At 51.8% G+C, this 13,258-nt stretch overlaps 1 protein-coding gene across 1 annotated transcript; it reads left to right on the top strand.

The window, feature by feature from the left end:
* Positions 1 to 7,035: 7,035 nt before the first annotated feature.
* Positions 7,036 to 12,980, top strand: NPY4R2 (neuropeptide Y receptor Y4-2). Its single transcript, XM_045570691.1, has 2 exons — positions 7,036 to 7,105; positions 9,474 to 12,980. The coding sequence occupies exon 2, from the start codon at positions 9,514 to 9,516 to the stop codon at positions 10,639 to 10,641; it is 1,128 nt and encodes a 375-aa protein (XP_045426647.1). The 5' UTR covers positions 7,036 to 7,105; positions 9,474 to 9,513; the 3' UTR covers positions 10,642 to 12,980.
* Positions 12,981 to 13,258: the final 278 nt, after the last annotated feature.

The raw sequence follows: 13,258 nt of genomic DNA, 5'->3' as shown, positions 1-13,258 counted from the left end.
GAAAATTGTAAAAGCCTCTGTGCTCAGCTTGGATGGGGCAGAGTTTAAGGGTGGAGCCTATAGCCTAGGCTTACCGTTAGCCCCGCCCTATGAGGTTCCTGAGTCTCAGTGTTCCTCAGTGTCCTTTAGTACTCACTGCAAGCACCTCTGAGAGAAAGGTACCCTTGAGTTTCACCCGCTACCAGACAGTCTAGTCTCTCCCCCAATGAGCCCAGAACTGGGGTTCAGTGCAGTTGTAAGTGGGGTTGTAAGTGGGGTTCAGTGCAATCCGGAGCTTTTGTCTCCTTCCTGCTATGGCAATCCAGCAGCAAAATCAACAGTCAGTCCTTTGTGTGCAATGTGCGTGCCTCCGGGACTCTGCCTTTTGCCACTCCCCTGAGTTTCCACCTTATAGCCTAGATTTCCTCCATATGAGCCTGGGTCTCTAAGAGTCTTTCCCAGAAATGGGGTTCAGTGCAGTTGGAACTGGGGCTCAGCACAGTCCGGAGCTTTTATCTCCTTCCCGCTAGGGAACACCAGCCAGGTACTCAGCCACCCCCTCTTCTCCGGCTCCATCCTCTCCCCACACATGCAACATCTCTCCGTACCTTAGGCTTTTACAGCTCCTCTGATTTTCCTTCTGGTTTTCTCTTTCCTTCTAGTTGTAGAATTTCCAGTCAGTCGACTTTCCTGTAGTTCTGGGTAATGTCCATTTTGTATTTTAGTTGTATTTTTTGAAATTGTTGTGCGTGGCTGCAGTTAGGCATTTACCTATGCCGCCATCTTGGTTTCTCCTCCCTAGTCCTATCAGTATTGCTAATTCTTAAACTTTTTGTTTTTCAGATATAAGGAAGCATTATAAAAAATATATATTTTACTGATTTTTTACAGAGAAGAAGGAAGAGGGATAGAGAGCTAGAAACATCGATGAGAGAGAAACATGGATCAGCTGCCTCCTGCACACTCCCTATTGGGCATGTGCCTGCAATCAAGGTACATACATGCCCTTGACCAGAATCGAACCTGGGACCCTTGAGTCCTCAGGCTGACTCTCTACACACTGAGCCAAACCGGTCAGGGCAGAAAGCATTTTTAAAGCAATTTGGTAAATTAAACATTTCTCTAGCAGGCAGTCTGGCCTGAGGCAATCTGACTAACATTACCATCCCTCCCATCCCTCGTGTAAGCAAAATATGAGGTGGGACCCCTCTGCTGAGGCATTCCATTGGGAAGTTTGTTGAGGAAATCATTCCCATTTGACAACAGGTTATAGATTGGGGACCAACAGGTTATAGATTGGAGCTCACATGGTCATTTTCACACTGACATTCTGGTACACCGTGCATCTAATGCTAGTTACATCGGTTATGCAGGCATGCCTGAGGTTTGTACTGAGGGAGGGATGAGTTCGCCACTTGCCAGTGCAGGAAACCTTATAGAAGTAAGGCCATGTTTTCAGCCCTTTGAAGTTATGGCAGGTGACTTCCAAAACTCCTCTGGCCACTATCCTGTAACTTTTACTAACGATCTTCCTGACAATAGCCTGATTTGCACCACTCACCCCTATGTCTTTGTTATGGGCCCTGATCTACTATAAAACTTAATCCATCTTTTCTAGTACAGATTGGAGAAGGAGCTTATTCTGCATCATGTATTACCACCCAGAATATTGCCTCATTGGCCATTAGCACTATTATGGTACTTAGGAAACAAGCAGAAATCCTGATAGCTGTTAGTCTCACCAGGAAATGGCAGGGCTTGTTGGCTATTGAGGTCTTAGAGAGAGCATTGAGCCAATTACGGCCCAAAAGATTTTTGGGAATGCTCATTCCAGACATTATCTCAGCTGTTGTTAATCTTACTACCCCCAGCGTCACTGTGGTGGCCTTTTCTGAGTCTGTACAGACAGCCACATTTGTAGTCAATATGGCCTATCATGTAACTGGGGAATTCACTATACAACAGCACATAGATAAAAAAATATTAGCTAGACTACAGGCAATAGAGGCAGCCACTGAATATCTGGGGAAAGACAGGACGCCACAGCATACAGACAAGTGCTTAGTTGTGATTGGGGACATAAGTACATACGTGTCACCCCTTTAAAACGGAGCAGTAGTCACCATCAGTGGATCGATGTTAAAAAGCATCTGTGGGGAGTCCTTCATGCTAACTTTACTGAAGAAGTAAACATGTGCAAAGGCAAATCAGAGTCCTTACTTGCCATCAATAAACATGGAAAACAGACTACCGCTTAGAATACAGTAAAGGAGCATTTGGAATAGATAGTCCCCACCACATGGGTTCCCCGAATAAATTGGTAACTGATCGGACTAACCATTGCTGTCACTGCAATTCTCTTTATTTTTCTTATAATCTACAAAACCAGAACTCGCTTGTACATGCAGTGACCCCGACCTTCCAAAGCAGAAAGTCCGCTGCCTCCCCCAGTCTTCTCCAGCAAGCCAAACAAAACGGGGGGGGGGGGGGGGAAGGGGGGGATGTGGGGACGCATGGGACTTGGTTGGAAAATCTGTCAGAAGGATTCTCCGAAAGGTGGGGGACCTTTCTGAAGGCAGCAGTCCTTGCCTTGACTTTCCCAAACAAGTCCAGGCCTCTGGGTGTTTTAGTGGAATCTCTGTTTAGTCTTTAGACCCAACCTTGTAGAAGCATGTGCTTTCTCAAGGATACTTAACCTGCTGATTGTATCTAGAGGTTAATTTTAGTTCAAGCTGTTGCTACAATAAAAGCCTAAGGAGGCAGGTGAATGGGGCGGTCTGATTCCTTTAGCCAGGCAGTCCCTTAGCCTTCCCTTTCACAGAAATGTGTGTCAGAGTAATCATTCATTCTTGCTCAGGTCTGCTGGTCAGTCCTGGCAGACAGATATCTACTTTTTGCCACCTCTCTATCCTGGCAGAGTGGACAGCAGGTGTGCAGGGGGCAGTTCTGGCTCTGGAACATCCCCTCTCCCCATGTCCTTTAGGGTGACCCTTAAAAGGGACCATAGGCGCCAGCAGCCTGCTCCTACATGGCCCCAGCACACCCTCCAGGGCCCTGGGCCACCAGGTCCATGCGTGTGTACTGTCTGCAGTTGCAGGCTGAGGGAGAGGCAGCCCTGGGCAGGGAGAGGCTGTGAGTCTGAGTGGCTGGCCCCTGAACTTCCTCGTGCCTTCAGAAGCTGCTCAAGTCCACTCTCATCTGTACCACTTCCACCAGGTCACAGTGCGCTGCTTGTATGCCCAACATCATTCTGAGAGCCACACGACTCTGCCATGGGCAGCTCAGGTTGTGCCATCGATTTCTGGAAACCCCCTTGGGTGCCAGGGAGGTTTTTCCTGGGGAATAAGCAACTGATATCAGTATTCTGGGCCATGCTCTCTGTAGATGTTTGATGATTAAGGTCTCTGTACACTATGACAGAAAGCTGGAGAACAGATAAAGCCTGAGAGAGGACGTTGACTTTGTACTGCTACCCTTGCCACGTGAAAGCCAGCTGCAGGAGAGGGAAAGAAGCATGAGCCATGTAAGTAGGTGCATACCAAGTGCCAGGAATGGCGAAGTTGTTCTATATCACATCTGGACAGGTGGCTAAGATTGGAGTCAACACCTGGTGAAATGGGTAATAATCCACAGGATAATAATCTCCAGGATGCAGCAACTTTCCCCACAGGCTAAAAGGCGAGTCTATCATATCTAATATGATAGACACCCAGCCCTGAATCTTTGAAGTCTTGATGATGTCATAGACCTCTGAAATTAACCCCAGGATGAAGTAATGCTGGTTTATTATTGGGTGGAGAGAGAAAATTCCAGGCTCCTGGGATGGCTCACCATTTGCTTCATCGCATGTCTCCATTTTTACTGTTAATGTCAATTGTGCTGGGTTCATGAAAAGAATTCTTGCAAATATGGAAATATCATTTTTCTGCACTTACATTGGATGATAGTATAGCTGAGAATAAAGTGTTAAAATACGTTTCCGTCATGTCATAGTCTTCCATCATCCTAGCTTGCTGACAATTCTCATCCTTTACTTTTTGTATGCAACCCCCCCGCACCCCTGCCAATTGTGGATCATTTTAGACTTTTCTCTATCCTCGGTGTTCTAGAGTTTTACAGTGACCTGTCTGGGATGGCATTCAGAAGGCCCTTTCAATCTCCTCCTCTGAGAATGGCTCCTTTATTGTTGGGAACTTCTTGCGCTGGCTGACCTTGTCTACAGTCCTCACAAGTCCACTCTCCAGCACTGCTCTCTGCCTGTCTCCTTGCCCAGGATGTGGATGGGCCTTTGCTGCCTGGGACTCCAGGTGCATTTGGTCAGTGACAGGAGCCCACAGGAGACTGGAAGTGGAAGAGGGCGGGTGCTTCTTCCCTACTTCCTGTGCCTCAGTGCAGAAGCAGCTATCGCCTTCCCTGGCTCTGATGGCCGTTTCCACCCTCGCTGTAGGTGCCACTGCCTCTAGTCTCTGGGCGCCTCACCATTGCTTGTGTTTTCCCTTAACCCTGGACATCACCTTCCATTAACGTTTCTCCATTTGACTGTCTGGGCTAAATCCTATCCCTTGTTAGGCTGCTACCTTTCATGTTCATGGTTCTTCCTTCCTTGAAATTTTATCAATCAGGTAATAGATCATTTGCATTCATTATCTATGTCTTTTATTTTTGCTCCTGCGTTTTTCATCTTTTTGTGTTTATGCTCTATATTTTGAGACATATCCTTACCTTGTCCTACGATCCCATCCACTAAAACACTTGTTAAACACAAGGGTCCTTTCTTGCTTCCTTGGTCTCCTGTTTCCTGGCAGGGTGCTCTTATGTTATGGAATCAACAACTTTCCTAATCTCTTAAAGCTCTTTCCTGTGCCCTGAGTTTTTTCAGTTTCTTTTAAGGCCAATCACTGTTGTTGTTTATTCCAAGCCACTTTGACTCTCCTTCGCAAGGCTGGGAGCTGGGTGAGTTCCTGAGTGGCTGCGGGTTTCCATTGCCATGGGTCCTGCGGGAAAAGCGGGGCAGCTGTCTGTGTGGTGGGCAAACTTGTCAGTGTCCCTTACAATGAGCAAATGGAGGGTGAGGCCTTTCACAGAGAGCTTGGCTGTACGGGCTGCGTCTCCAGGAATGAGTAGTTTCCCAAGTGGAAAGGAGCCCAGTGAGTCCGTGTGAAAGGCAATGGTTTGCCCTAAAATTACAGAGCTCAGAAGGGAAGGCGCCTGGGGGAGGTGCCCTAGGGCTTAAGGAGAGAGACAGGCCGATGTTAGCAGCTCACCGTGGATGAGCACGGGCCTGTAAGGACCGTGCTGACCAATTCAGGTGAGCGGTGTGGGTCCAGCCGTGCAGCCAGAGTGTCCACTAGAATGGACAGGACTGCTCTGTCAGGGGAGGCGGACAAGCACACGACACAAGCGTCATAACAACAGCCGGATCTCCAGGACGCGCTTCCTGCCAGGACCGTGCCAGCAGCTGTTTGCATCTCATCTCACTTCTCATAAAAGCTCTCGAGGTGGATTTTATTATTAACTCCCGTTTACAGAAGAGACTTGGCGAGCTGGCTACCAAGTCCAGCATGTGACTGTTCACCACACTGGCCCTCCAGGTAGTGACAACCCAGTCATTGCCAGTGCAGGGGCTGCTTGGGGCCACCCCCTTACCTGACCCTCAGCTTTCTCCTGGGCCCAGGAGAACACTGACCTTGAGAGCTGCTGAGGGCCAAACATGCCTGAGGGATTAGTGTGCTCATTCCCTCCGAGGTGGTTTCCTTGGAGCATCCCCGCGGGGACAGGAAGTGAGGCCCCCAGTGTTATTTGCAGGGAAAAGCCTACTGAGCCCTTTCCCGGAGAGGGCAGCCTGCCGCCTGGCCAGCCCGCAGGACCTTCCAGGTGGGTCCTGGCTCCAGTGGCGCCGGAAGTTTTTCCCAGCTTCTTGCTGGGGTGCTTGGCTTTCTTGCGGAGCTTCCCTAGCTCCGGTTGTGCTGCCGCCAAGGGGTGCTCTTTCCTTCCGCAGCGGCAAAGGCAGAGAAAGGGTCTGACCCAGAGCGCCTGCGGTGCGGGTTCAACTAGGAGGTCTGCTGTGAGCAGCTCCCTCCCGCTCTAGGAAGGGCGCAGGAGCTTGGACTTTGGGTTCAAGTCTCAGCGCCACCACCTGTAAGTTGGGCAGCTGAGACAAGTCACTTCATTTCTCTGAGTCTCAGTTTTCTCATCTGTGAAATGGGCTGACCACACTTTCCCAGGTGGGTGTGGGGTGGAATCAGAGCAGGTTTTTCCGCCTGGAGAGCCCTCTCAGCTCCTCTGCTGTGCTCTGACCCATGGGGCCAGGGCTCAGGGCTCTGTGCCCTGGGAGTGGGTGTCAAACACGTCCCTGGCCAGCCTGCCGCCTCGGAGGCTGCTCAGCCGGCGGAGCAGGGAGCGGCGTGCTGCGCACAGAGCCGGGTCTGTGGCTGGGGCGTGGACAGGAGACGGTCTGCACGTTAGACCCCGGCAGCCACGTCCCAGGGAGGTCGCAGCCAGTGCATGCCTTCCCTCCTTGTCAGACCGCGGACCCAGGCCGGGCGGGAGGGGGTGGGGGCAGAGAATGGCTGGCCAGCGGGGTGACCGGGAAAGGCGCTCGCTCGGCGTCAACAGAAAAACTGGAATAAAACGCCCGCTTCCCGGAGCCGTGGTGATGCCCAAGAGGGGAATGCTGTGGGTCCACACCTGCCCAAGTGGAGCTGCCGTTCCAGAAAGGGCGGCGCCGGGGACGGTGCTGGGGGAGGGAGGGGTACCGCTTGGAGCTCCGTGGGGAGCGGCGGAGGCCCGCGCTGCGGGGCCGGGAGAGCGCGGCGCCCTGCCAGGCGAGGGCGGGCGCGCAGGGGCGGCGGGCGGACGGCCGGGCGGCTCCGCTCCGGACGCAGCCGGCGCCTCGGCCGGCCGGCAGGGGCTACGCGGCGCGCCCCGAAGGTCCAGCGGGTTGAGGGGCTGGGGCCAGGGTTCGAGAGGTCCAGCAGGGGCGCCTCACGCCCGGGGAGGGGCGCGGGGTCCGAGCCGCACGGCGGGGCGGGGAGGCGCGCCACGCCCTGCGGGGACCGGGCTCCCAGGCCACCCCGCCCGCACCTGCCGCGCCTCGGCGCTGCTTCACCTGCTGCCCGGAGAGGAGGTAACGGCCCGGCCCGGGAGAGGAGGTAAGCTGCGGGCAAGAGTCTGGGCGCCGGGCGTTAGCGGACAGGAGCTGCTTGCTTGAAATTTCAGAAAACAAAGCAGACGTCCCTCTCTCCGTTCTTCCCTCCCCAGCGTTTGCTAGCAGTTGCATTATTTACCAGGTTTCCTCTGACGGGGTCGGGGTGTGGGGTGTGGGTGTGGGGTGCGGGGGAGGGGGTGGCAGGCGCAGCGGAGGCCTCCCCATGGCTGCAGGTGGGTGTTCCCACCTCGGGAGCTCCTGGGAGCCAAGTCCAGAGCGCACAAGCGTCGCGTCCCACTGGCTGGGGCGATGGCGATGTGGCTTGGAGGTGCGTCTGCATTCCTGTGGTCAGGTCCGCTGGTCCGGGCATGAATGTCTGTGGCATCTTCGAAGCCCTGTGTGTAGCATGGCGCTTGGACGTGCTTACTGAGCGGCCGGGTGAGTGCAGCAGGCAGCTTGCTGAAGTCCTCCCATCTGGTCCTCCCAGTCTGATCTGTGCTGCCCTTGGCCAGGTGGAGCCCTGGGCCTTGGGTTTTGTCCCACTTGCTGCTCTGACAGCGCAGTGCCTCCAGCACAGTTTGGGCAGCCGAGGCTGTTTTTTGACCCTAAAACTAGACTTACACGTGGTCCTGGTATATTTCATTTTATCACATCCAGTCCCAAATGGCTCTTTTTGCCAGATGACTATGGTGCTAGAAAAATCTAGAAAAAGAGGCTTGGTAACTGAAATAAGCTGTGGGCTGCTGAAACCGGTTTGGCTCAGTGGTAGAGCGTCGGTCTGCGGACTGAAAGGTCCCAGGTTTGATTTCGGTCAAGGGCATGTACGTTGGTTGCGGGCACATCCCCGGTAGGGGGTGTGCAAGAGGCAGCTGGTCGATGTTTCTCTCTCACCGATGTATCTAGTTCTCTATCTCTCTCCCTTCCTCTCTGTAAAAAAATCAATAAAATATATTAAAAAAAAAAGAAATAAGCTGTGGGCTGTCAGTGGGATTCATGCCTTGATCTTGTCCTGGATAAGCCACACCAAATGCACGGGGAGTGACATTTATGATGGCCGACAAATAGATTTTACTCATCTGGTTAATTTTGCCCCTACTCTGTACTAACTGCTCTAACTTAGCACTTGATCATGGAGAACAGATACCTGCTCACGAATAGAAGAGACCATTGTGTGGGACTTGAAGAATATCTGAGAGTATTTCTCTGTGAACAGTGTTACTGAAATGGGTCCCCAGGACCACATGCTTGTCCTGAGGCCCGAGAGAGGCATCAGCTCATCATCAGCCCCAGTGGCTGGGAGCCCAGGGTCAGAATCACACAGGCCACTCGTTAAAATACAATTTCTGGGCCCCATTCCAGACTCACTCAACTGCATCTCCCAATAAGGGACACTGGAATCTGCACCTGCCCCATGCCCCAGAGCGATGTGATTCGATGTTCCCCGAAGGCTGAGAACTGCTGTGAGATTCGTGGGGATTAGAGGACTCAGAAGGAAGTGAGTCACATGTGTGTGCAATGATATGGTGGCGCTCCATCTCAAAACATCTGGCGTCACCACCTGGAGCTTCTGGAGTCCAAATTCCAATTCATTCTGACAGCGGGTCCCTTGTAGTGTGGAGGCTCCAGGGAGAAAGGGCAGGTGCCAGGGCATGGAGGTGTGGGCCAGGCTGCTGTATTTGGGAACTGCAAGCTGTTTCAGGCGACTTGAGATAGGCATGGAGGGAGCCCCTGGGGAGAGCAGTGGGCGTTCCATGACCCTGGCCCGGCAGGTGTGTACGCATGCTGGCAGGAAGAGAGAGCCAGCGTGCTGATGACCCGGCTTTTGCACACCTGGCAGTCTTCACCCTTGCTATGCATCAACCCATAAACAAGGCTGGCAGGGAAGGTAGTCGCTGAGGCCAAGAGGGCGCTGTGTGTCACACCAGAAGTTTTGGTCTGCCCTACAGGGCATGGCATGTGATGGAAGGACCTTAGCCCACGGTGGCATTGACACTGTTCCTATTTGGGTAAAATTTGACAAGGAGATTTCTACTCATGCTCCCTGAGCAATTCTCTCACTGAACTTTGCATACAACAATCCAAATATTTTTTGTTATCAAAACTGAGGTCAGAGACTATTTTTGGAACAAGTTTTGGCATCAGACAGATCTGGATTTGAATTTGGATCCCATAACTTATTAGTTGTATGACTATGGGCAATTTTCTTTACATCCCTGAGTCTTAGGTCCTCTAAGTCCCAGCCTTGAGGACCAAGGAGCTGAGAACATCTCTCCCCGAACCCTGCTCCTCTCTGGATTTCAAACAGGAGGCACAATCTCTGAGTACTGTTTGTCTCTTTGCTTTGCAGCTGTCATCACTGAATCTCTCGGAATCTTCTCACATGCACCATGAATATCTCTCATTTTCCGTCCTTGCTGCTCCCAGGATCCCCACAGGGAGAAAACAGCAGTAAGTCAAAGGGCATCCTGTACAACTTCTCTGACCACTGCCAGGATTCGGCAGACATGATGGTCTTTATTGTTACCTCCTACAGCATTGAGACCATTGTGGGAGTCCTGGGCAACCTCTGCCTTATATGCGTGACGATTAGGCAGAAGGAGAAAGCCAATGTTACCAACCTGCTCATTGCCAACCTGGCCTTCTCCGACTTCCTCATGTGCCTTATCTGCCAGCCGCTCACGGCCATCTATACCATCATGGACTACTGGGTCTTTGGCGAGGCACTTTGCAAGATGTCAGCCTTCATCCAGTGCATGTCAGTGACAGTCTCCATCCTCTCTCTTGTCCTTGTGGCCCTAGAGAGGCACCAGCTCATCATCAACCCAACCGGCTGGAAGCCCAGTGTCTCTCAGGCCTACATGGGGATTGGGGTTATCTGGCTCATTGCCTGCTTCCTCTCCCTGCCTTTTCTGGCCAACAGCGTTCTGGAGAATGTCTTTCACAAGAATCATTCCAGGGCCCTGGAATTTCTGGCGGACAAGGTGGTCTGTATCGAGTCCTGGCCACTGAGCCACCACCGCATCATCTACACCACCTTCCTGCTGCTCTGCCAGTACTGCATCCCGCTGGCCTTCATCCTGGTCTGCTATGTGCGCATCTATCGGCGCCTGCGGAAGCAGAGGCAGGTGTTCCGCAAGGGCAGCCACAGCTCCCAGGTGTGGCAGGTGAAGCGCATCAACGGGATCCTTGCTGCAATGGTGGCTGCCTTTGCCCTGCTCTGGCTGCCCCTGCATGTGTTCAACAGTCTGGAGGACTGGTACCACGAGGCCATCCCCATTTGTCACGGCAACCTCATCTTTGTGGTATGCCACCTGCTGGCCATGGCCTCCACCTGTGTCAACCCTCTCATCTATGGCTTTCTCAACACCAACTTCAAAAAGGAGGTCAAGGCCCTGGTGCTGACTTGCCAGAAGAGCACCCCATCGGAGGAGTTGGAGCACCTGCCCCTGTCCACAGTACACACGGAAGTCTCCAAAGGGTCTCTGAGGCTCACTTGCAGGTCCAACCCCACTTAGCCAGAACCAGAGCTTCTCCCTGCCTTGCTCATGCCAGGTTCCTTGACTTTGCTAAGTGGGCTTGTGTAAGCTGAGGGTGATACTCCATATTACTGGCTTTCTGGGGCCCAGGTAGGCTGACAAGAGCTCATTTTTGCATCAATTTGCCTTGTGAAGCCTGACATTCGGCTGGTTCAGCTATTTGTTCCTGGGGGACTTCTGAGTCTGGATTTTTCAGGTCACAGTATGCCTTACAGCTTGAGCAGATGCCAGAGCCAGAGATGGTCTGCATGTAGCAGGCAGGGTTCATTCTGGTAACTCAGCAACAGATGTCCGGTCTGGGAACCCAGGGTTCCACCTCTACCAATGAGACTGCAAGGTCACTGTGGGGTGAGGGAAGGAGCACAAGGACTCAGAGCTCTGGATTGGTCAGCTCCCAACCTCTGTGAGAGATGATACTTGTGGATCTAAGCGGTAAAGGATTCTATGGAGGCAAGACAGTAGGGTTACTGTTATCTGATTAGCATGCCCAATGACAGAGAACAGATTCTGGTAGCCTTGCGTCCTCACAGTCCTCTGAAGGAGGAAAATCGCCCTGAGCAGCAGGAATTACACGATTCACATCCCATTGCTTCCTTTTCCTCTTGCACTGCATCTGCCATCTTATATGGAAATAAGCCTGTAAGTATCTACCCTTAATAAGGTTGTGAGGACCTTGAGGGTGACATCTGCGTTGTCATAGAGCTTGTATCCTCCATGCCCCAGATAGGCCCTGGCACAGGGACAGAGCTCAGAAAGCTTCGCATGGTAAGTGCCTACTCAGCTGAGGATTGGTGCCCTGTGTCATGCTCAAGCTCAGGAAGGGCTCAGGTTGCTGCAGCCACATGTTATCATCTGCCTGTCCTTGCCTCCCAGGACTTCTCTTGACAAGACAGCTGTTCAGTGACTCTGTGACCCTCCCCAGTGTCGACCACTGCTGAGGCCTACCATGACTCCTTCATTCCACACTCTGACCATGGAACTGACTTATTCTAGGTGATGTGTCATGATTATTCCAAAGCCTCCTCACATCTTTGGGCCTCCCAGTGGCTTTCAGTAGTGGGGAGGGGCAGGGAGTCCTTGGAGTCTGGCTTAATGGAGTGCAGGCTGATAGCAGTAGGGGATCCCCTTCCTCCAACCAAGGAAAATGGAGAAAGGGCTATGATGAGGATGAATACCTCACCTTGGAAGTCATGGAGCAGTTTTTTAGATGCCAAGCCAGATCAAAGGCTTCATCTGCGTGTGGACCAGATAGCTTGTCCTTGCAGAAGATGGAAATGTCAAAATTGTTCATGGACCACTTTGGATGGGATGACTGGGCCTGACAGCAGAATAGACAGTGGCTGGACCCATCATGGCCTCTAGGGCTGGGTATTCAGGAGCCTCACTGTGAGGCTTCTGGGACTGGCAAAGGGCCAGGCAGCAGGAGATGGAACAGCCATAGCTGACTGTCTTTTTGGCTTGGCCCTAAGCAAGAATCTGTGCAGCCAACACCCAAAGTGCCCTTTGACTCATCAGCTCCCTTCCTGGGACTGTTTGTTTTGTCCCAGGTTTTGGCCACTCTCCCATTTTTTTCCTTTCTTCACTTTGTCCCAGTTTTTTGATAGATTGTTGAGACTTTCTTGGATGCAACTTGTGCCATCTGCTGCAGGCTGCTTCAAGCAACCACCTGCCAGCAAAGCCCAGGCTTGGGACCCATCCCAGCAAGATGTCATTGACCAATTTCCCCAAGGAACTGGAGCTTGAAATTGCCAGGAGTTTGCTTCACATCACTCTTCTAAGTGGTGCCAAGAGGCGTGAGGACCAGAGACCAGGCTATGCATCTGGTGAAGGTCTGGGCATTAGGAATTGGAGTAGTGGGTGGAGGCCTTATTAAGTGTCATCTCTGCTTTTTCACCTTGCTTCAGTTGGCACTGCCTGCCTAGATGGTTGCCTTGGAATTTCCTGGCTACTCAGCACCCTGGGAACTAGACGCTCAGAGTGTCTTCAGAAGACCAGCAGCCTCAGCATTACCCAGAGCTTGTTAGATATGCAGAATTGGTATTCCCACCCCAGACCTTTTGAATCAGAATCTGCATTTTATCAAAATCTCCAAGGTAGTGATGCACACATGCAAGTTTGGGAAGCTCTGCTCTAAGAAACAATTTATCCTGGAATTTGGAGCATCTGAAGATAGGCATTGGCCTTTAGGAATTCCAGTTCTGGGGATATGGCTTTAAAGGGGTATTGATGAAAAGGTTTGGTTGGTTATCTCTTCTCTGGCTGTATGCGAACATATTTCTTCTGAAGTCTTTTCATTCCTTTAATAAATATTTGCCAAACAGTTTGCATAGTTATATTCTTATGAACACAACTCTCTGTATTCTGCTCTATTTCATTTAAAACTGTATCATCAAGTGTTTTGTCCTACTGGATATTATTTTTGACAGCTGATTAAGAGTTTAGAAAATGCTGCAGTGAAAGCTGGTTCCCCTGAACAGAATCTCTCAGGCTCCCAGAGGAGCCTTGGCTGGCCCATGTAAGGACCTGCCCCTGCTGGTAGTGAAAGGAGCCCATCTTTGAAGAGCATCATGGCAGCAATTGGAGACTCTCACCCACA

The sequence above is a fragment of the Pipistrellus kuhlii genome, unplaced genomic scaffold (assembly GCF_014108245.1).
Source record: "Pipistrellus kuhlii isolate mPipKuh1 unplaced genomic scaffold, mPipKuh1.p scaffold_m20_p_35, whole genome shotgun sequence".
Taxonomy (NCBI): domain Eukaryota; kingdom Metazoa; phylum Chordata; class Mammalia; order Chiroptera; family Vespertilionidae; genus Pipistrellus; species Pipistrellus kuhlii.
The sequence above is the reverse complement of the archived record's forward strand: the minus strand, read 5'-3'. Positions and strand labels throughout refer to the sequence as shown.

Excerpts from the sequence above, each read along its gene's own strand:
- NPY4R2 (XM_045570691.1), top strand. The coding sequence starts at position 9,514 with ATGAATATCTCTCATTTTCCGTCCTTGCTGCTCCCAGGATCCCCACAG.